Source organism: Bufo bufo, chromosome 5, assembly GCF_905171765.1.
Source record: "Bufo bufo chromosome 5, aBufBuf1.1, whole genome shotgun sequence".
NCBI classification, from domain to species: Eukaryota; Metazoa; Chordata; class Amphibia; order Anura; family Bufonidae; genus Bufo; species Bufo bufo.
The window spans coordinates 122025560-122049278 of record NC_053393.1 but is presented as its reverse complement, the minus strand read 5'-3'; the positions used below and the strand labels follow the sequence as shown (position 1 = coordinate 122049278).

General features: G+C 42.2%; 1 protein-coding gene across 2 annotated transcripts in view; it reads right to left on the bottom strand.

The window, feature by feature from the left end:
* Positions 1-1518: 1518 nt before the first annotated feature.
* The window catches only part of ASPH (aspartate beta-hydroxylase), a 97138-nt gene continuing 74937 nt past the window's right edge, over positions 1519-23719 (bottom strand). Inside the window, exons 3-6 of one of the 2 annotated variants that reach the window (XM_040432964.1) lie at positions 18131-18199; positions 9376-9420; positions 7075-7116; positions 1519-2160 (exon numbers count right to left, since the gene is read on the bottom strand). In XM_040432964.1, the coding sequence (XP_040288898.1) occupies positions 1922-2160; positions 7075-7116; positions 9376-9420; positions 18131-18199 (395 nt within the window). In that variant the 3' untranslated portion in view covers positions 1519-1921. The remainder of the gene's footprint in view (positions 2161-7074; positions 7117-9375; positions 9421-18130; positions 18200-23719) is intronic. The other variant, XM_040432965.1, reaches the window with a different exon arrangement.

The following is a 23719-nucleotide window of genomic DNA, read 5'->3' as shown; positions in this document are numbered from 1 at the left end:
ATCACTGGGCCTGTGATAAACAGCGAGAAGGCCGCGGCACTACTGCCAGCGCCGCTGCCTTCTCAAACAGTGTCGGACCCCTGCCGATCAGATGCTGATGATCTATCCAGAGGATAGATCATCAGTTTAAAAGAACTGCAGAACCCCTTTAGAGGTTGTCCAGGCTTTTACTATTAATGACCTATCGGACCCCACCGATCAGCTGTTTGAAGAGACAGCGCGCGCAGTGCGCACGTGCCGTCTCCCTTCATGATCTCCGCTGTATGTCTATGAGACCACAGCGCTGAACAGGAGGAGAGAAGGGAGACTGCACGTGTGCACTGCGCGCGCTGTCTCCCCAAACAACTGATCGGTGGGGCGAGTGCCGGGTGTCGGACACCTGCCGATCTGATATTGAGGATATATCCTGAGGATAGGTGATCAATAGAAAAATCCTGGACAACCTCTTTAACTGGTTTGAAGAGGACGAATGTAAGTTAAAATCATTGTAACTTTGAGTCTATAGAAATCTAGTCGCTCCAAAGCCATGAAATGTCATCCCAAAATAAGAGAAATGAAGATTTAAGAAAAATACGCAGATAACCAAGAATGATCAAACAAGTCCTTACATATCAGTCAGGAATAGATGCTGGAAGTTGTAAATCACTTTCTATGAGGAGGACAGGAACTTCCTGTATAGCACACGGTGAACCAGAAAAATACTACAGAGCCGCCCTCAACTGACATCCCAAGAAGCAGCTTACCCTGGTATAGACAGAGGGCAATACAGGACATGTAGTACCACAGTGTACTGTACAGAGGAGCTATTAGACAACTGATACAGGGGTTTTACCAGTGAAATGGCCATGTCAATTAGTTAGATCTCAGTCTGAGGCACAGTACATGTTAAGGCCTCATGCCCACAGCTGTTGCCTGGCCGTGCCCATATTGCAGCCCACAAACAGTGGGTCTGCAATATACAGGCGCCAGCTGCGTGCACACTGCATCACGGATGCGGACTCATTTACTTGAATGGGTCCGCAATCCAGCAGGTGCGATGTGGAACGGAGGCACAGCAAAAAAATTTAACATGTCCTATTTTTTGGTGGTGCAGACGGATCACAGACCCATTCAAGTTGAATATGTCTGGATTCATCTGCGGCAGACGCACGGATTGTGGTCCCCAATGCATGGAACAGTCGGGTAACGAAGTCTAATTTCAACTTATGATGACCCAGGAAAAGCCGTTGTAAGTTAAAAATATTGTGTCTCAAGGCCACTTCACTCATGTTGAATTGTCATATTGGCCATCGTGATCCAGAACATGAAGGAAACAAAAAACACCCCCAAAAAACACTGCAGAAGAGAGCACGGTATATTTTAAAGAATTAATCAAAAAATAATAATGTCTACATTAATTCAATGAATGAAGGCACTGCTCAGGGCTTGAGCACCAAAGAACACTATTTTTCCCAAGGCAAATGACTAAATAAATAGGATAAGGCGCGTGTTAGCTAGACAGGTAAGGAAACACAAGGATTAAAACAACTGAATTTATTTCAACCCCTAATACGTAGTCATGCAAGGAAACATTACACAAGTGCAACCAACATCTCAGTTACATCTCATATATTACTACAGCAGAAACTACCACTTAAATAAAATGAAATATCAAAGAAAGCAAGGGAAAAAAAAAAGGCAAAAATAAATAAAAATCTAAAGTGGCTTAATGTTCCTATGTAGCACTGGAGTTCCAGTCATTCACAAGCTAATTTACAGTACTCACTGTATTATATTGCACATTAAATATAGTAATTTTTTATTATTCCAAATCCAAAGTACTACTTAAGCAGACAGAGCGAAATGCAGATCATTGATACAATTCCTTCCCAGCTGATTTTTCTAGGACAGAAGGTTCCTCTGCATCCTGCGCTGGACTCCATCATTTGTCCACCTTTTTCTCAGTCTTTTTCCCCCGGTCTCCACTGGAGGTCCTGCCGCTTGCTGTCCTCCTTGTAGTCTCCCTAGGTTTCTCATCTCTTTTGCTCCTCGATTCACTCTTCTCTACCGGTTTTTTCTCCCGGTCAGACTCTTTGGTGGGTTTCTCCTTCGATTGTTCTTGGTCATGACCTACAAATTTTTCTTTTACCTTTTTAAGTTGCTCTTTAATACCCTCTTTAACTTGCATTGTAAAGAAAAGAAAAATCAGTCACCAAGGAAGCCATTTACTAATGACGCAACTTCCACTGCACACTTGACCCCATGTGGAGGTGAGAAAGGTACCCCAGATGGTCTACAAGACACTGCTCTCACATGCGAGTTTACACAATGTGCATTTAGACTGAAAAGAAAAAAAAGTTGTTTGCTTGAGTTACCGTGCCTTTTCATTATCAGCAGATTTGTACCTGTGACACTGGCTGACCTGTTACATGTGCGCTTGGCAGCTGAAGGCTGTGTTAGGGTCCATTCAGACGTCCGTAGTGTTTTGCGGTCCGCATATTGCAGAGCGCAAAACACTGATGCCGCACATCGCCGGCACTAAATAGAGGCCAAGAATAGGACATGCTCTATTATTTTGCGGAGCCGCGGACCGGAAATGCGGATGTGGACAGCACACTGTGTGCTGTCCGCATCTTTTCCGGCCCCATTGAAAATGAATGAGTCTGCACCAGTTCCGCATAATTGCGGAATGGATTCGGACCCATTCTACGGACGTCTGAATGGACCCTAAGCCACGCACTGCTGAGAAAAATGAAGTTTTAATTTATGCAAATGAGCCTCTAAGAGCAACAGGGGCGTTGCCCTTTCTCCTTGAGGCTCTGGTCTCTTTGCAACTGCCGTGCCCTCTGCATTTTGAGCGATAGGGCCAAGCATGATAAATTTTGCTGCCTGGTCCGGTCAAAGTGGAGAGGGTGCGGCAGTTGCAGAGAGAGCACAACCTGTAGGTGTAAGGGCAATGCCCCAGTTGCTCCTAGAGGCTCATTTACATATATTAAAAGGGGTTCTCCGGGCTTTTAATATTGATGCAATCCAATAAAGAACTACCAGACCGCATACTAAATAAATTCACTTTATTAATAAATAGAGTAACATAGAATAATGCATACAAAGAAAATAGTGCAGGGAAAGGCGCTATCCACAGAAGGAAGACACAGGGGAAATGGGTGTAAATTACAATGCCCACATATAATGGCCATGTATAAACAGTTTAAAGTGCAAGTGCAAAGAATACATCACAATTACAGCAGAAAAAAAACATTACCCATACTGTGCTTTCTCCGGCATGGCGCCAGCCCCGACGTGCGTTTCAGCGAACCTTCGTCTGGGGGTGACCTATCCTCAGGATAGGTCATCAATATCAGATCGGCGGGGGTCCGACACCTGGCACCCCCGCCCATCAGCTGTATGAAGGGAAGGCGCACGCATGCCATCTCCCTTCTCTCTGATGAGCAGGAAGAGAGAAGGGAGACGACGCATGCACCTTCAATTCATACAGCTGATCGGCGGGCTACCGGGTGTCAGAGCCCAGCCGATCTGATATTGACGAGGATAGGTCATCAATATTAAAAGCCCAGAGAACCCCTTTAAAACTTCTTTTATCTCTGCAATGAACATGGGACCAACACGGATGCCTTCAGCTGCCAAGTGCACATGTAACAGGTCAGTTAGTTTCATAGGTACATATCTGCTGACAGATGCCCTTTAAAAAAAAAAAATCTTTTAAAATAGTGATAGCACTTCTGCCAAAAAATATCACTGCCAATTAAACTACTCCTCTGCATACAGTAAAGGGCTTCTGTCACCCCCCATTGTGCAATTATCATTAGCCGACATTAGCTATTTGCTAATGTCAGCTGAGTGCAATCATACATGTCCTACCTTTGTCTGTGGCTTATTTCTTGTAAAAATCATACTTTTATATCATATGCAAATTTCTTCACTACCAGCAAGTTGGGCGTGTACTTGCTGGTAGCCGCCGCTTCTAGACACGCCCCATCTCCTGTTGATAGACAGGGCCAGCGAGCGCTCTCCTCCTCCCGTTGGCCCCGTCTGCTGCTGAATTCCCGCACCTGCGCCGTAACGTTCCTCGATCGCCGCAGGCGTACTGAGTGAAGGACGCACGCTTGTCAGCTCCTTCCTCAGTGCGCCTGCGCCGATTACGTCACACTACACCCGGAAGAGAAGACTGCCGATTATCGCTGATGCTGGCAGTCTTCTCTTCTGGGTGTAGTGTGACATAATCGGCGCAGGCGCACTGAGGAAGGAGCTGGCAAGCGCACGTCCTTCACTCAGTACGTCTGCGCCGATCGAGGAACGTTACGGCGCAGGTGCGGGAATTCAGCAGCAGACGGGGCCAACGGGAGGAGGAGAGCGCTCGCTGGCCCTGTCTATCAACAGGAGATGGGGCGTGTCTAGAAGCGGCTACCAGCAAGTACACGCCCAACTTGCTGGTAGTGAAAAAATTTGCATATGATAAAAGTATGATTTTTACAAGAAATAAGCCACAGACAAAAAGGTAGGACATGTATGATTGCACTCAGCTGACATTAGCAAATAGCTAATGTCGGCTAATGAAAATTGCACAATGGGGGGTGACAGAAGCCCTTTAAAGTGTTTTTTCTCAGGATATGTCATCAATATCAGATTGGTGGGGGTGTGACACCTGGCAACCCCACCAATCAGCTGTTTCGGGCAGCTGTCGAAAACCCATATAGTGGACGGCGTACTGAAGCTCAGCTCCTATTCACTTGAATGGCAGCTGAGCTGCATTACCCGGGCATGACATCTAAAGGGTGGATGGAACCTTGTGCTTCCAGCTCCATCCATTCTATAGTTTCCAGCACTGGGAGTTGCCTGAAACAGCTGATCAGTGAGGATGAGGGGCGTTGGACCCCCACCGATCTCATACTGATGACCCAAGTACTGGAAAACTCCTTTAATTGCTCAAAACACAGTTCAATTATATAACGACTGTAAAATTCAGAAGTTACAATTTCCGGTTCCCCACGGTGGCAGAGACCTCAATCGGCTATAGGTAAGCACCGATCCTGTGCAGCACTGGGGTCTGATCAGGGGCAAACCCCCACTGTTTGGGTGGGTTTCCTCCAGGTACTCCGGTTTCCTCCCACTCTCCAAAAATATACAAATAGGCAAACTGGCTATCTATAAAATTGACCCTAGTGTGCGTTGGAGTTGAGCACCTATATGTCAGCCACTGACACACATCAACTCCTGTGCTTTGAGTCCCTGTCCCATTGCAGTGTCATGCACCATGAGAAGGTTTGCGGTTCATTTTTCATTTTCATGAAAATTTGGATGTTCTATATAACCTCCAAATGGGGTTGAGTTTTTTACTCACACACCATGCAAAAAAAAGGCATACATGCAAACAATAAAGCTAAAAAAGTTGTCTGACTTCTTAAGCCAATTGGAGAACAGCACAGCAGATATGTTATCACCCTACAGCAGGGGTTGGCAACCCCCCGGCACACATGGCAGTGATGGCCCGCAGGCCATATTTCACTGGCGCTGCCCCACACTACATCTTTAATAAAAAAAAATTAAAAATCAGAGGCGCCAACACAGGGTGTATCTGCTAGGCCTGCCCCGCCCGCCCTGCACAAGATGGGATTAGTGGTGACACAAGTGACAGTGATGGGAGTAGTAGTGGCACAGGTCACATCAGGGGATGGTCTGCTGGGGCAGACAGACTGAAGGATGATGGTGAGCTTGGGGAATGGAGGAAGCAGTGTGACTAATTTGGGGCTGGGTGTAGGATGGTGAGTCTGCATGTGATAGCGGGGGTATAAGGAGATGATGTGGAGCAAGCTTCTGACAACTTTGGGGGATTTGGAAGATAGCGAGCTTACATGTGACTGCCAGAGGGACCTGAAAGCCTCCTCATCTGGTTTGCAAAGAAAGTAAGGGACAAGGGGCACACTGGTCTTATGTCACATACAGTTTTTGTTATATGACTGTCCTGTATTGTACGGCACAAAGAGCTCTTCCACTTTTTGCAGACCCCTGTCCTAGAGTATTGACCAATAAAATTACTGTAAGTGTCAAGTGTTTGATGCAATCTAATTGCCAGCAGTCCCCACAAAACAATTCAGTCGCCAGCTTTTTGTGATCTGGTCATAGTAATCTGTCCCTATTAACATGCACGCTTGGCATGTCTTTACAGAAAATAATGGACGGCGTGTACACTTTAGAGACACCAAGGATGATTTGGTGGACTACCAATATACTGATAGAAAATAGACGTTTCTTCCTTGGATTTTAAGTATTCAGTAAAATATACGGTAATCCAGAGGAGTTGGTGCGTATAGATTTAGGTGCCTTTAGTATCCAGTGTTCTTTCACCACCATTCTGTTAACTATACTGAAAAAATATATATATATTACAGTTGCCGATTTCTTAAGCTACCTGCACACTTTGCAGATTAAGTGCAAGTTTTTCCATGAAGAAATAAGCGAGGAAAAAAGCAGTACCAGTCAAGAGAAAGCGATTGGACAAATCTCATGTATACTTTGCGTATTTGTTCTGTGCGGAAAATGACCTGCCGTGCACATTATGAAAATTGCAGCACATCAATTGATTTTTAATGCGGATTTCACCCCTTGCAATGCAAATGGTGGGATCGCGGCAAAACCTACAACAAAATCTGCAAGTCACACACGTGGAATTTGGTGCTCAAACACTGAAAAAATCCCGCCCCCGTGCACAGGTAGCCTTAGTGTTGGATTTTTACTCATTCATTAAGGGTCCGTTCACATGTCCGCGTGCGTTTTGCGAATCCGCAAAACACGGACTTCGCCGGCACTTAATAGAAAATGCCTAATCTTGTCCGCAATTGCGGACAAGAATAGGACATGTTCTATTTTTTTCCGGGAACGGAATTGCGGACCCGGAAGTGCAGGTCCGCAATTCCGTATCCGGGCAGCACATCGTGCTGCCCCATAAAAATGAATGGGTCCGCAATTCCGTTCCGGAACGAAATTGCGGACGTGTGAATGGACCTTAAAACAGAAAATATGTCCTTTTTCCAAGATGAGCATGCACCAAGGAGCAGATCGACAAAGAATGCAAAATACCTTCTGCTTTGGATTTTGGCTTGGTTATGCCTCCTGCTATATCTGCGTTTACAGTTGGAAAGTATTAGAAAAATAATTAAAAAAATGCACTAATCAAAACACATACAGTAAAGCTTTGACAGACTGGGCAGCACTATCCATGCCAAAAGAAAGAATCGGGAGCAACGAGAGGGATGCTAGATGATTACACAAATCTTAGAAACAGAGTGCAAGTAGGACTATCTAAAGGGGTTATCAGAGACTAACAAAAATGTCACCCGCAAGGCTAGCGAGGCTTGTCCCCGTCAGCCATTAGCTGGCCCCCCCCCCCGCCCCCCCGACAGCAGACGTTTCCATCCATATACAGGGAGAAGCGGCGGTGTGGGGACCAAGAGCGGCGCAGGGAGAGGGGAGCCAGGTAAGTAGATTCAGTGTGAGGGGCCCGGGCATATGGGGGACATTTTTTAGTCTCGGATAACCCCTTTAAAAGAGGTCCAAACCACCACTCCTGACAGGTTGTAACTGCTTGCATCTAATAACAATTGTGGAGCATCTATTTTTATGAATGTGTGTTGCACCGTTCTCCTATTATTCCTGCTAGAAGTTTATGAATGAATCCGCCAACTGAGTGGGGTTGTGCCTCTGCACAGTCTAGCACTGGCAGCACTGGTTGGACAGTGTCAGACAGTGCAGGGACATGCCTACAACCGGTAACACCTTGTTGGGGATAAATGTTTAATTGAAATAGACAAATAGCAAAACATAGTCATAAAAAATGGATGCTCCAGAATGGTCATTTTACGTGGAGTACAATCATTTACTAAAACAGACATGTCCAGAGTGGCGACAAGTTCTCTTTAACTGGTTGGGAGCATTACTTCTCTAAGAACAGCCATTACTTGTCGAATCTACTTCCAACACATGCAGATGGCCGACACTGGCAATTCCAAACATCTCAGGTTTTAATGAAAGCGTTCTGTATAAATACAATTACACGATATAAACACGAGGAACAATTATTTTTAAATATCGCGGTGGTTAAAATTTAGACTAGTTTCAGACTTTTCTCATAGGCGCTCCTCCCAGTAATATATGCTGAATGTGATGCTGCTGCCTTTACTACCACTGTATACCAGCACAGCATCATTTCGCATTGATTTCCCCTTTCCTTTGACACGGCCTTGTGCGCGCTTTCCTCCATATCTGCACTGTCATCTGTCCTGCCTGAAGACACGCACTGTATGCTCTACCACTCCACCCTCTGATCTGCTGTCTTCAACTTCCTGCTGCTATATCCAATAGTGAAAGAAGGAAGGGGAGAGCAGAAGAGCTCTAGTCAGGGGCAACAGGACAGGCAGCTATGTGAAGGAGCTGCACAGACTCTACTACAGCAAAATGGTAGTCAATTGTTAGGACAGTTTAGAATGTTGCATAACTTTGCTTTTAGCAAGCAAATAAATAACCCAAAATATTTTAGTGCACGAGCGTCCATAGCCTTTAAAGAGGAGCTGTCACCTCTCCTGATTTGTCTGATTCAGTAACTACTTGCATTCCCCATGTAATAACAATTCTGGAGCATCTATTCTTGTGACTCTATGTTGTGCCGTTCCTCTATTATTCGTGTTAGCATGATAAACCCCAGTAAACCATTCAGCTGCCCCCGATCTGAGCTCTGAACTCTGCATGTGCCGACTGTACTCATAGCGGCGCATGCACAAGATATCAGGGCCAAGCATCGAAACAGTGAGGGTGCCTGGCCCTATCAATTCATTGGGGAGAAAGCATAAAAATAAAAGCATGAATTTCTCAGACGGCTGCAAGAGAAGGGTTGTTGCACTAAGCAAAGGTTTATTAGGGTTGATCATGCTGAAAGATACTCTTTAAAGGCTATGGACACTTTTTTTTTTTATAATTACATTCTACTGTGAGCTGTGAGGAGTTCAGAGATAAGGGCTACAGATCCTGCCGTCAGAGCAGCGTAGAATTCATGTGAAAGGGGAGCCTGCCAGTCTGCATATACACATAAGCTCTAAACTGTACAGGGAAAACTGGAAAATTGAACCAACTGAAAAAGCAATAAGTACAATGCAATAATAAAAAATATTGTCCCCAAAGGTATACACAGCCTTTTAGAAATTATATACATAATAATAATAATAATAAATAATAATAAAGTTTCTGCTCTGTGCCCCTTTTTAAAAGCATTGTGGAAATCTACCCAAAGGATTGCCCAAAGCACATTTTATGCTTATTCAACCAAAGCATGCAATGGTTAGTAATACACCAAAACCGTCTGAAAACAGTTATGGAAAACCAAAGTACCTGGTGCCATGGTAGCTTTCTCCGTTATTGGAGACTGGGCAAATCCTGAGGTTTATAAAATAAAAGATCGTTACAAATGGAATCTATAAAAAAAACAATATTAATAGCTGTGCTATAGTTGATATTTAAGCCTATGTCAGATGCATTAAAGTAAATAAAGCAAAAATGGGGAGTCCGGTCTTCATGGGAGAACAAAATATTAATAAAAAAAAAACAGCTCTTCAATCCATGCCGATCCAGCGAAGATGCTGTTTACAAGCTGCCAGCAATAACGTGACCACTGCAGCCAATCAACGGCCTCAGCGGTCACGTCCATAATACTGGCATTACCACCAGACCGAAAAAAATTCAAATAAACAAAAACTTGATTTAACTACAACATTTTCAGAGAATACTTTTCCTTTAAATATTGGCACACCAAAGCTGCAACATTTCTTTAGTTTCAGAACTATTTCCCCCAGCAAGCTTCTGCGGAGAAGAGGAACAGTGCATGAAGGACAGATCTTGTTATGCTGAAACCTCTCCGCTACCTGATATGATTTATTCACCGCACTAATGTACAAGCCTTTCATAAAGTAATGGCAATAAGAGGATAATGGTTGCAGGAGAGCGAGAGGGCAAATCATGCCTTCATACAAATAAACACTCACGCACAAGTAAAATGACTACTGTACATCTCACAGGAGAATACATCTAGATTCTAAACTAGAAGGTATAATCACTCAACTTTTTTTAACGCTGAAAAAAATGGATTATCCCCAAACATTGAAGGTTGTCACAGAATTCAGGGGTTCTTTTCCTTCATATAAATAGGTTACAAGAATGCAGAGCAAGCACATGCTGCATGCATACGTTTATGCGTTTAATAGATGGCACTCAGTATATATATATATATAATCATACACCAATCAAAAATGCAATCTTGGATTATAAAAATGCAACAAACGCAAAAAAATAAATAAAATATAGCTGCCAATTGTTACAAGAAGTGCTGCATTATCATCTTGTAAGATAAAGCTTGCCAATACCTCCAAGTAATATATCTTGCCATTAAAATGTTTGTCTAATCAAGACAACCCCCTTTTTTTAAACTGAAGCCAGTCTGGAATAAGATTTCCCCTGCAACCACGAAATGCTGTATATTGGCCAAGCTCACTGGAGAGCAGCTCTTTGTCAGTGGCTTTCGGTAAGGAAGAAGGGTCCTAAACTAATAGGGCATATGAAATGGAGATTTTTGGGCGAGTACCGTATATGGTATACATACAGGTTACGTATACTGCTTTAGGCCTCATGCACACGACCGTTGTTTTGGTCCGCATCCGAGCCGCAGTTTTTGCGGCTCGGATGCGGACCCATTCACTTCAATGGGGCCGCAAAAGATGCGGACAGCACTCCGTGATGGCACAGGAAAAACATATGTAAAGAGGTTAAAAGGACCTTCCCTACCTTTCACCTTCAGTAATTTACCAAGAATCCCCGAGACAAAAGTTATGCAAAACTTTAATACTTAAATCCTAAAAAGAGATGGGGGGGGGGGGGATGGGGGAATAGGTGCCGTCGCGAAGAATTCCAGGAAACCCAATTACCCAAGTGTAATTGCATGGGCACCCTCATTTCATTTGCCCTTTAGAGCAATTTGTGAAATGATGAGAAGCACCCATAGCATTGTTTGGATGACATGAACCCCACCATGTCAAAATGGGCCACATTACATACTTCCCTGCAGCCTGGACTCTAGGAGGGGGTCTTGGTTCTTCTCAATGGCACATCAGGGGGTATTTACTTACTAGTTTAGGTTTGAAAAGTCATGAAATGGATACCAGGCCATGTGCTGGAACCAGGTCGCAATATGGGGTTCACTAACGTCACTTTAATTATGTAACATATTACATTCAAAACTCTAAAACACAGGAATCATATTTTCTATCGTTCCCTAAATAAATTTCTCCAAAACCAAACATGGAACTTGGTTAGATTTCAAATCAATAAGACATGGACACTAACAAACTTACTACTCAGAACATATTGGGAAACATTTTATTTGCATCAAAACCATTTTTTAATTAATAGTTAGAACAGAATAAAATTAATGGAATCTCTTTAGTTTTATGTACAACACAAAATGGATAAAAGTTATCAAGTAGTTTCATTTGTAAAACTGACATACGCCCCGATCAGCACTGTTAAGATGCATTATACAGCCAAGCAAAAGGTATGACCTGAGAATCGTGCCATAGCCAAGCAAGTGCAAGCTGAGCTCTCCCGTGGTCCCATCACAGGCACCGTTCTTAATAGAGAAAGTTCTGCAAACAGGAATGGTCCTTACTTGCAATGCTCAATGGACATATAAAAACTAATGAGGCAGATGAAGATGCAAGAAGATTTCTGAGCAACACTATTTTAGTTGAACTTGTAGAATTTGGTGCCTTGGGCCTATAAAGAACATGGAATGTAAGGACATGGAAGCATGTGCCAAATGGTCCAATGCTATTAGTAATTGAACTCCATCAGTGCTTCCCTCCCAAGCCATGGAAGGGTCATTGTGCAAAGCTTAATGAAAATAAATCAAACTAATGCAAAAACACATAAGACCTGGACTGCTGAAATCTTCACTGGGATTTAAGACCAACCCGTACTATTAACCACTCTATTGTGTACATGATCTGCCAAGTAGGACACTCAGCTATGTGGGCACCACATGGCTCCTTCAATCCAGACTGTCCACTATGAAGTGGGAGATCCCGTAGCTTGTGGCTTTACTTATGAGAAAAAAACAAAACCACAGAGAGAAATTAGTATCTGGTCTGTGAAGAGAGGTTATTGGTTCTGCAAATCCAGTATGATACAGGTCTTTTTTCCCTGAACCCCTTCGTTCTGTGACGTACCATCAACATCGTCTGTGGGATCGTTCTCTTCTTCTTCTACCATTTCAAAAGGAGTCATTACATCATAAAGAAAGGAGAGGAAGCCATAAAACCAATCAGAGCTTTCCTCAGCTAAAATATTAAGGACTTCCTCTAGAGAATCAATATTCACACTACTGCCATCTTTGGAGAGGCCTACACAAGGGTAAAGGAAAGAAAAAAGGAAAGAAAGAGAAAAAAAAAGAGGAGCAGTTAAGTAGGCACAAGGTCTGAGGAGAGAAGGGACGTGCAAATGGCTTCATCCACTCACTTCTCTAGGACAATGAAGGTTTGAAGTGTAAAGGAAAACTGAATGAAGGTTTAACAGAAAATGTGAAACTCAAAAGATATCATGCAGATGTTCAACAGGCAATATGGGAGCACTCCATCCACATCAACATAAAGGACGGGGTTAGGCTACTCTCACACTCGCGTTTGGTGCGGATCAGTCATGGATCTGCACAGACGGATCCGTTCAGATAATACAAACGGCTGTATCCGTTCAGAACGGATCCGTTTGTATTATCTGTAACATAGCCAAAACGGATCCGTCTTGAACACCATTGAAAGTCATGGAGGACGGATCCGTTTTCTATTGTGCCAGATTGTGTCAGAGAAAACGGATCTTTCCCCATTGACTTACATTATGTGTCAGGACGGATCAGTTTGGCTCAGTTTCGTCAGATGGACACCGAAACGCTGCAAGCAGCGTTTTGGTGTCCGCATCCAAAGTGGAATGGAGACGGAACGGAGCCAAACTGATGCATTCTGAGCGGATCCTTATCCATTCAGAATGCATTATGCATTAAGGGCAAAACGGATCCGTTTTGGACCGCTTGTGAGAGCCCTGAACAAATATCACAAACGGAAACCAAAACGCCAGTGTGAAAGTAGCCTTACATGCAAAGATCAGAAATCACTCTTAGGTCATGTTCACTTGGATATCTTGTAGATTCCGCATAGAAAACCACAACAAAGTACAGTAACACCTGCCTCTTTCTCAAGCAAGTTGGAAAAAAATAAAAAGTGTAAAAGCCTAGTTGTACCACTTTGCAGTACTTTTCAGACAATTCTAGGTGCAGACACATTAGTAAATCTGGGCCATTGTGCTCATAAAAGTACATATATCCCTTAAATAGCACTTTGGAGGAAAAGCCATTTCATTTTATTACAGCTCCCAATGGAACAACAGACCAGAATGTAGGGTTCAAGCATGGGGGATAAGACAAAACTGCAAATGAGGTAAATTTTGGGGAAGGGGAAGGGGGGGGGGGACAATCCAAGGAGGAATAGGAGTAGAGCCATTAATAAAAAAAAAAACAAAAAAAAAAAAACACTTTAGAGTGAAAAGTAGTCCAAAAAGTTTTTAATTGGTCTCCTGAGACCATGAGAAAATATGTCCACATTAGTTACAGTAAATGAATTCTATTTGTACAAAATATTCCAAAAATTTGAGTGTTCATTTTTAGGAAAAAGGGCCAGAAATTCCTGCAGCTTATTCAATACTTCCATTCATTGTAGGCCACGGGAGGCAACAAAATTAGAATAGCGCTCACTGACATTTCATTGGCATATAATCTTTATAGGGTTGTCCAGTCCCTAATTCAAAATAAAAATAAATAATGGCCAGAATGTGTGCACCATAAAAAAAGAAAACCACCAATTTCCTCTGAGCAACTCCGTTGCAGCGCTGCCGATCCCATCTCATCCATCGTCACGTGCACATTTACAGCCATTCACATGACCACGGACGAAACATCTCACTCGGGCACTAATGAACCACCGAAAACAATGGAGAGGACGCAGCACGTGAAAAGCATTGCAGCCCCATTAAATAGCTGATCGGTGCAGGTACTCAGAGTAGAACACCCATCGTTTTAAGATTGAAAGCCTATCGTAAGAACAAGCTATCAAAACCCTTAACACAAAAAAAAAACCAGGATTACTTTTGGATTATAAGTGACATAAAAGGGAAACTGTCACTTTGAACCATGTTGACTGAGCTATAGGCAGCATATTATAGAGCGGGAGGAGCGAAGCAGATTAATATAAAGTTTTGTGGGAAAAGATTCAGTTAGACTTGTATTTTATTCATTTCTGGACTTTGGGGTCCTATCAGTGACGATGTGACATACATAGCCGTCATGTTTTATAATAAATCTCAGCGGACGTTATCTCTTATCAGTATGCTTGCTTTTATTCCATAGATTCACGGATAATAGTATAAGGACGCGTCCGCCGAGATTTATTATACAAACGCTCTGGAAGTTCTCCTCTTCGTGCGGACTAATTTAAAAAGTCGAGTGCCGACTGCTCTTCATCTTGATATAGATAGCAGTCAGTCACTTATAAGAACACCCTTTTACTCCAAAGCCCAGAAGGAGAAGGAACTTAAATGTATAAATTACACGTTTTACTGAATGATTTCCCATAAAACTATATATCAATCTGCACAGCTCCTCCTGCTCTATAACATGCGGCAGATTCCACAGCATGGTGACAGGCTTGCCCTAATATATCCTTATGAGTTGGCGGAGGATTTTCTATCAAAGTCATGATCTTTACAGGCGCCTACTGTTATATCATGAACAGAGCTCAACATGAAATATCCACTGTAATGTACCCTAATGAGGATACAATCTAATTCTGTTTTTTTATTATTATAAGGCTACTTTCACACTGGCGTTTTGGCTTTCCATTTGTGAGATCCGTTCAGGGCTCTCACAAGCGGCACAAAACGGATCAGTTTTGCCCTAATGCATTCTGAATGCATCAGTTTGCCTCCGTTCAGTCTCCATTCCGCTCTGGAGGCGGACACCAAAACGCTGCTTGCAGAGTTTTGCTGTCAGTCCTGGGATGCGGCGCGAGACGGATCCGTCCTGACACACAATGTAACTCATTGGGGACGGATCAGTTTTCTCTGACACAATAGAAAACGGATCCGTCCCCCATTGACTTTCAAATGGAGTTCATGACGGATCAGTCTTGGCTATAGAAGACATAATACAACCGGATCCGTTCATGATGGATGCGTGCGGTTGTATTATTGTAACGGAAGCGTTTTTGCAGATCCATGATGGATCCGCAAAAAACGCTAGTGTGAAAGTAGCCTAAAGGTTAAGGCTACACCCCGACATGCTCTAAACATTATTAAACATCCCAGAGTAAATACGAGCAGTGCATTTGAAAGTAAATAGTGGCATAGAGGATGAATGGCACCAGACAACGCCAAGTAAACAGAGAATACACCCTTCTTTGTACAGAGACCGGGCAACGCCACTGTTTGACTAATAATGCAACATTATAGACAGCTTAAATGTTGGAGGGTACTGAAAAGGGTTAGGGCAAGGAAAACGTCTTTTTGAATTCTTCAAAAATTTAATTCAATAGGAGTTAAAAATTCACATAAAGGGGGATCTAAAATGTAGAGGTAATATTGTGAAATAAATACAACCACAATAAAAATACATGTACTATGTGGTGAAGTCATAAACGGGTCCCCAAGTGGGGTTAAAAAACAAAAATAAAAACACAAAAAAAAACAAAAACAAAAAAAAACTTGTACCCATTGTGCACGATCAACCCTATTAAACTAGGAATATTGCCTAGTAGGGTTGATCATGGTGAGCTCAACGCGCCTTGCTTTTTGCAATCGGGATGTTCCGTTGCAGAGAAATATTAACATTTATTAATATGCTACTGCACTGCAAGATTTCAGGGCCAAGTATCCTCACTGTTCCAGTGTCTGGCACCAAAATCTTGTGCGTGCACTGGTGAAACTACAAATCACAAGATTGTAGATTGCAAGATTTCAGGGCCAGGAATTGGAACAGTGAGGATGCCTGGGGAGAGGCGGTGAAGCGGTAATCCAAGGGGCCAGGCCTGCCCCACGGTGCTCCAAGCACCCCATTGTCATATGAATATCCAGTATCTCACAAAAGTGAGTACCCCCCTCACATTTTTGTAAATATTTTATTATATCTTTTCAAGGGACAACACTGAAGATATGACACTTTGATACAATGTAAAGTAGTCAGTGTACAGCTTGTATTACAGTGTAAATTTGGTGTGCCCTCAAAATAACAGTCATTAATGTCTAAACTGCTGTCAGCAAAAGAGAGTATACCCCTAATTGACAATGGCCAAATTGTGCCCAATTAGCCATTTGCCCTCCCCGGTGTCATGGGACTCGTTAGTGTTACAAGGTCTCAGGTGTGAATGGGGACCAGGGGTGTTACATTTTGTGTTATCGCTCTCACATAAGTTCAACATGGCACCTCATGTCAAAGAACTCTCTGAGGATCTGAACTAGGATTGATCATGGAGACTGATGCTCTTTAATATACACATAACAAAATACATATCACATAGAACTGTTTTCTTGCTGCCCTGTATTGACATTCAACCAAGTAGCCTACCTCCTAATACACAGATGGACCAGAATAAGCAAAATTGCTCCTTAGAAGCAGATCTCTGCTCCGACAAATATAAGGGAGTTTAAGACATGTTTTATGATATATATATAAAGACAACCCTTTTCGATAAAAAAAAGGAGTATATATTGTATGGAGGGGGGGGGGGAGAGAATTCAGGCATGGTGCTGAATCTCCTTAAAGAGACAAGTCCTGTACAGAGACTTACTGGAGGTTCTCCATGGTATGGAGACCCATTGGCAATGCTCCATAGGAAATTAATATGCAAAGCAGTATCTCTCAATAAACAGAACCATCTCACCAGAGTTACCTCTTTGCCTATTGTTTTCCCATGGAGCATTGACAATAAGTCTCCATGCCAGGGAGAACTTCCAATAAGTCTCCATTTCATGGAGAACTTCCAGTAAGTCTCTACACAGGACTGGTCTCTTTAAGGAGATTCAGCACCCTGCCAAATCCACTTACAAGGCATCGCACTGAGCCAGACAGAATGCTGCTCTGTACTGATGAGGGGCAAGCACCCTGAAACAGCTGTCTACGATTGGACATCTGGCTTGGTTATATTCACGCAAGACTTCTTGGAAAGTCGAATCTTGACTCATAGGGAGCCACTTCCAAGAGGTGGTGCTGGTGAGAGGGTTCTTTTTCTTGGGAGATGTATCTTTGCATATTTGTAAGGAGGAGGGAATATTTAGAGATAGTGTCCCTTATAGCTCTATAAATCTCAAAAACATAAAAATAATATTTTGAACCACAAAGACTAAACTGTACTGCTAACAGCCTGCATCTCTAGTCTTTTGGATTGCTCCTGCAAATAAAATGTACATATCAAATACTTCTGAATGACTATTTGAGCAGTTTGCCATTAACCTAAGTAGCTATGCTTTATTAAGCTGCTTATTAAAATAATGATATGAGCAAACATGCATGAATGCCAGCCATCAAGAGCGAAGGAATAACTCATTATTTCAAACATAAAATTCAGTTTAACACAGGAGTTCATGTAAATTAAAGGAGTTTTCAAAATTAGTACTATAGTATCTCGTCTCTTTTTATCCCTGGAAAACCCCTTTAAGTTAACAAATGGAAATAAAGCAGATTTCATTTCCATTTTATGAAACTTCTCATATTCAAAGATGTAATGGAGACACAAGTTATGTTCATACAAGCGCTTAAACATGATGGGTATAAGCATGCATGGGATGAAACAAACAGGCAGGCACATTGTGGACACATTGAACTTGCAATAAAACCATACACTGCATTATAAAGATAACCGATGTACGACTTGCCACATTACTTTGGGTATAATGCTCTTAGCACTTTATTTTAGGACATGAGCAAACATAACAAAGGCAAGCTAGGTAGTAAACTGCTTGCAGAATTAGGTCTCGAAACCACAAAGAAGGCTGTACTTGCCTAGCAAAACCTTGGCATCGTCCACGTCAAAATCTCCATCACCGTCTGCGTCGTAATCTCCCAGTTTTCCTGGTTAAGAAATTCAGAACGAAAAGTCAGAGTGAAAAGTTGCATTCATTTACTACAAGAGACTGACTGAAATCATAAGAACAGAAAATGTTAGAGAAAAAATACTGGACCCCATTAAGTGGTAGGGCAATTTATTATTTTCTCAAAATTGGCAGAAACCCAAGTTCCACCCAAATACTAAAACTTGAGTTTTCATTTAAGGTTTAGAGGACCCTGTGTCACGCCCATGTATGGTAGGGAAACACCACAACAAACGAAGGAGAGGGAACAAGGAACAAGACCTGAAAGCTAGGGAAGAAAGAAGGACAACTCCTAGTCAAATCCCTAGTCACAGTCCTGACTGACTATCAGTATGAACAGACCCCAAAGGTAGGAGAGTTCATACGCAGGAGTACCTAGAGTCCTAACTCACCCTATAAGACCCTGGCGATTGTGACAGGACTGAGACTACCTGTACCTCCAGAAAGGAAGGACGAACTGGAGTCTCTCTCGGGCCTACAACAAAGGGCAGGGGAAAAACAACACACAGAAAAAACAAAACAAAATGCAAAAGGTAAAAGGAAACGCTTAACTTTCCAGTAGTTATGGCAGCAACAGGAACTCAGTCGAGAACCAAACACCAGCAGACCACAGATACCACTGAAGCTATAAACCGCACAGCATTGTGGGAGAAGCACCAATAAATAAGGAAAGTTAAATAACCACAATAGCAACACCTGGAGGCTAGAGGTGTGGCCAGTATCAGAAATAACACAGACGCCTAGCCTAATGATCCACAAGGAAACCTGTCAGATCAAAGCCTGTGTTGTCAGTCTCACAGATCTTCTGTCACCCACTGTCGCGGGGAGGTCCGTATGGCTGTGACACCCTGAGATTTTCCATTTTTGTTTTTCACTCCCTGCATTCCCATAGTCCTAACTTTTATTTTTCCATTCACATAGCCTCATGAGGGCTTATTTTTTGCGGGACAAGTTGAACTTTTTTTTTCTTAAGTTTTATTTATACAATTTCAAATACATAAAAAAAAAAAATAATGAAAAAACACTATACCCCTATTTTCTACCCAACCCCGTCCCCATAGAGAGAGGAGAGCAAACAGAAAAGAGAAGAAGAAAAAAATAATAAAATTAAAAAAAACAAACAAACACACACCTTTACAATTAATCCCATTTTCCCTCAAACTTATAAACTTATATTTTATTAAGACAGTGGTTCCATATTTCACAAAAACGGTCCTTCATCCCCCTATTAAATATTATCCTTTCCATTTTTATCATGTTATTCACAGATATCTTCCATTCCTTCACAGAAGGCTGGTCTTTTTCCATCCATTTTCTCAAAATAAGCAATCCTTCACCACCGTCCGCAAACCCAAAAGTATTGTACCCCCCCAAAATACAAGCCACAGGGTCACCGTGTATTTGTACTCCTAAAGCTTTTTCAATAACAGCTGCTATTTCAGACAAATATCTAAATAACTTGACACATCTCCATATTAAATGAACCAGACCTGCCTGAACTTCGCCACATCTTGAACACTCATCTGTGGCTCTTAAGCCCATTTTTTTTTTAATAGGGAAGGTGGGCGATGTAACCCATGTATAAGAACGAACTGAGAAACCCTGTGTGAGGCTCTTAATGACACCAAAGGCCTATTACTTAATGCATCTTTCCATTTATCATCTGACAAACCATCAACATCTTTTTTCCATTATTCTTTAGCTACCATTATTATCCTTATCTTATATCTCCTTGAAATACTACCTTTAACTTTTCTATATTCCCGAGAAAGTGACTAATATTATCAGAAGGGGCTTTTTTAGATTTCAACTGATGAATTAATTGCATCCCTAATTTGTAAATACTTTAGAAAAAATCTTTTTTTTGGATCCCAAATTCATTTTTCAAAGTCCTTCAATGTAACCACCTCAAAAATGTGACTCAAACATATTCCTCTATTTTCCCAATTTGCATACTGCCCGATTTTCTGAATGTCACTCAAATTACAGTAATATTATTCCATATTGGAGTGTATTCTAAAAATAACTTTTTATACCCATTATTTTTTAATTTAATGTTTTATTTCTTAACAAGTGTAGTCCATTAAATTAAATATTTGATTATCACTGCTTGTGTTCACCAAGATACCAGATTCTGAAACCTCCACCAATTTACCCTGTTTAGCCTTATCCCCCATTCTCATTAGATTCCATCTCAACCTCCCCTTCCTTCATATTGCCAAATTGTGCCACCAAAAAATATAAGTACCAATTTGGAAGCGACAAACCCCCCTCTTTAACAGGTAATTGCAGTATTTATTTTTTCATCCTAGGTATTCCCCCCCCCCCCTTCCATTCCAAATAAACTCCCTAATTTCTTTGTCAATCGTCCTAAAAAAGTTTTTCGGCAACCACACTGGAGCGTTCTGTAATACAAACAGAACAGTGGGAAGAAATACCATCTTTACCAAATTAATTTGACCCATCATTGATAATGGTAATCTTTTCCAAATATGGATCTCCAAATGGAGTAGAATTGGGAAAAAATGCAATTCTGACAAAGGTTTTCATTTTATAAATTTTTTTACACAATACACTATGCAGTAAAATTGACCTGTTATCTTCATTCTCCAGGTCAGTACAGTTACAAGATACCACACTTGTAAATTTGTTCTTGAGAACCTTTGAGAAAAAAAATAAAAAAATCTATCACCATATTCTGACCCCTATAACTTTTTTGTAGTTATGTGCACAGGGCTGTGTGAGGGCTCATTTTTTCCAGGGCGATCTGTACTTTTCAGTAATACCAATTTGAAGTGTGTGCGACTTTTTGATCACTTTTTATAAAAAAAAATGTACTTTTATTTTACGGAAAGGAGGGCAATTTGAACTTTAATATTTTTTTTAATTCGTAAAAACTTTTTTTTTTAACTGTTTTTTAAGTCACCTTTGGTGAAAAATATGAAAGTGATCGAAAATTCATTAAAGTATACACAGTACAGAGGGACAAACAAGGACAAAAAGCTTTTTGTGTAGTAGGAATAATCGTGCACGGCGGCACACTAAAGTGAAAACAGTTTGTCCTACCACTCCCTCGGTGAGTTCCAAAAAGCATCAATTCTCCCGGCAAACAGGATGATGATGTCCCTGGGCAAAATGTAATTGCTGCATATAAAGCAGGGATTGAGACTACATATCCCTGATGTTGCCCTAGAGTGGGGGTGCTATACCGGCCCTGATATAGCCTAACCACAGAGCACCCACCCTGACAAGGGCGACCCCGTCCAGAACCTTTCCCTAAATAAACTGGCACTAGTTCGCCCTATCCTAGTTAATCCCTTCATGCATGTTTCGCTTTCAAATGAGAAGAAAATGGCTCATCAGGGGAAACACAAGGAAGCTGGGATTATCATAAAGAGTACAAAAAATAAGTACTAATGAGCAGCGGTGCAGACCATAGGTTTTTGTCAGTGCACCTATATGTTCCAATTATCAAAGAAGTAAACCTATGATGTGGTTTAAGTTAAAAAAAAGTAAATGGAGGGGGGTGGTAGCAACAGATAAACGCCCCACTCCTCCATGAACAGGGGCCCGATGTAACCCGCAGGCTATGTGTGGCCTAACAAGATGCTCAGCCCGCCGGTATTTAAACTCGTGATGGCCTCAGAATGAGGCCTGGCTCCCGGCGTAATGACGTAGGTGACGCCTCGGGCCACACTAACGCATAAGCGGTCCTAACTTCCTAAGTTGCCGGGTAACTAAGATACTCCCAGCATAGTGACGCAAGTGGCGTATGAGGACGTCACCGGGTCAGGCCGTGCTAAGACATACGCGGTCCTGACTGACTAGCTTGCCAGGCAACCGGGACGCGTTCCTGGCTCCTGTCAGTAGCGGGGCTTCGCAGTATGGATATTGGCACTTTTAGCGTGACTGTTATTGAAGTGACCTGAACATCATGGCACAGGAATACTGAACATGGTACATTAGAATCATATGGCCATTAAGGGGGGAAAAAACAAACAAATAAAAAATAAAATACAAATAAAAAAGGGAGAAGGATGAAAGGAATATAAAAGGGGAGAAAGGGGGGGGGTTGAAAGGCTAGAGGAGCACCTCAGCCGTTAGGTATTAGAAAAAAAACCTTTTGTAATATATAAAAAATATATAGATTAGTTAAAACAGCTGAAATTAAAGGGGTTCTGCAGTTTATTTAAACTGATGATCTATCCTCTGGATAGATCAGCATCTGACCGGCAGGGGTCCGGGGTCAGCGGCGCTCCAGCAGCGCCGCAGCCTTCTCACCGTTTACCGCTGGCCCAGTGATGTCACAACTAGTATCAGCTGGCCTGGGAGGGGCTAAGCTCCATTCAAATGAACGGAGCTTAGCCGCGCCCATGCCAGTTAATTCTAGTCGTGACGTCACTGGGCCGGCGGTAAACAGTGAGAAGGCCGCTGCCTTCTCAAACAACCGATCGGCGGGGGTCCGGTGTGTCGGACCACCGCCAGTCAGATGCTGATGATCTATCCAGAGCATAGATCATCAGTTTAAACAAACTGCAGAACCCCTTTAAGCTGTTCATTCAAACCCAAGGGAGAGACTGTACGGAAGATGAAAGTCGAATGGGCTTCATGTTGTAACAGAGTGTGGTCACAGTCCCCTACTCGAATTAGGGGTCGGACTGCTTCTATGTCCACGACCTTGATACACTTGGGGTTGCCCATTCAAGTATATGTCTGGACAGAGCAGTGTCCCTCATACTTTCGATGTCCCCCAAGTGTTCTCTATGCGTCTGCGTAATTCATGTCTGGTCTTGCCTATGTATTCTTTTTGACAATCACAAGTGATTTTGTAAATTACTCCCCAGGTGCGACAGTTGATGAAATCCCTGATGGGAAAGGTACGTTGTAAATGGTTACTATAAAACGATTTGCTGGTCTGTATTGTACTGCTGGCCACGCATCCACTACACCTAAAGCAGCCTTTAGGTTTACGGTCCACTTTGGGGAATAGGGGTGTAGTGGCTGTGAATAAGGAGGTCCTTCAGACTACTTACTGTCCTTTCTAAATGTAATCTGTGGATATTCATAGATTATGTTCATAATGTCAGGATCCATAAGAAGGATGGGCCAGTGTCTATTTAGGACCCCTCTGGCTTGGTCTGCAGCGCCATCAAAGGTAGCGATCAGACGGATCTTTTGATCAACATTAATTTTTCTTTTAGGTACCAGTAGTTCAGTACGAGCTGTAGATAAAGCTGTTTGATAGGCTGTTCTAAGTACAGTCGTGGCCAAAAGTTTTGAGAATTACATAAATATTGGAAATTGGAAAAGTTGCTGCTTAAGTTTTTATAATAGCAATTTGCATATACTCCAGAATGTTATGAAGAGTGATCAGATGATTTGCATAGTCCTTCTTTGCCATGAAAATTAACTTAATCCCAAAAAAAACTTTCCACTGCATTTCATTGCTGTCATTAAAGGACATGCTGAGATCATTTCAGTAATCGTCTTGTTAACTCAG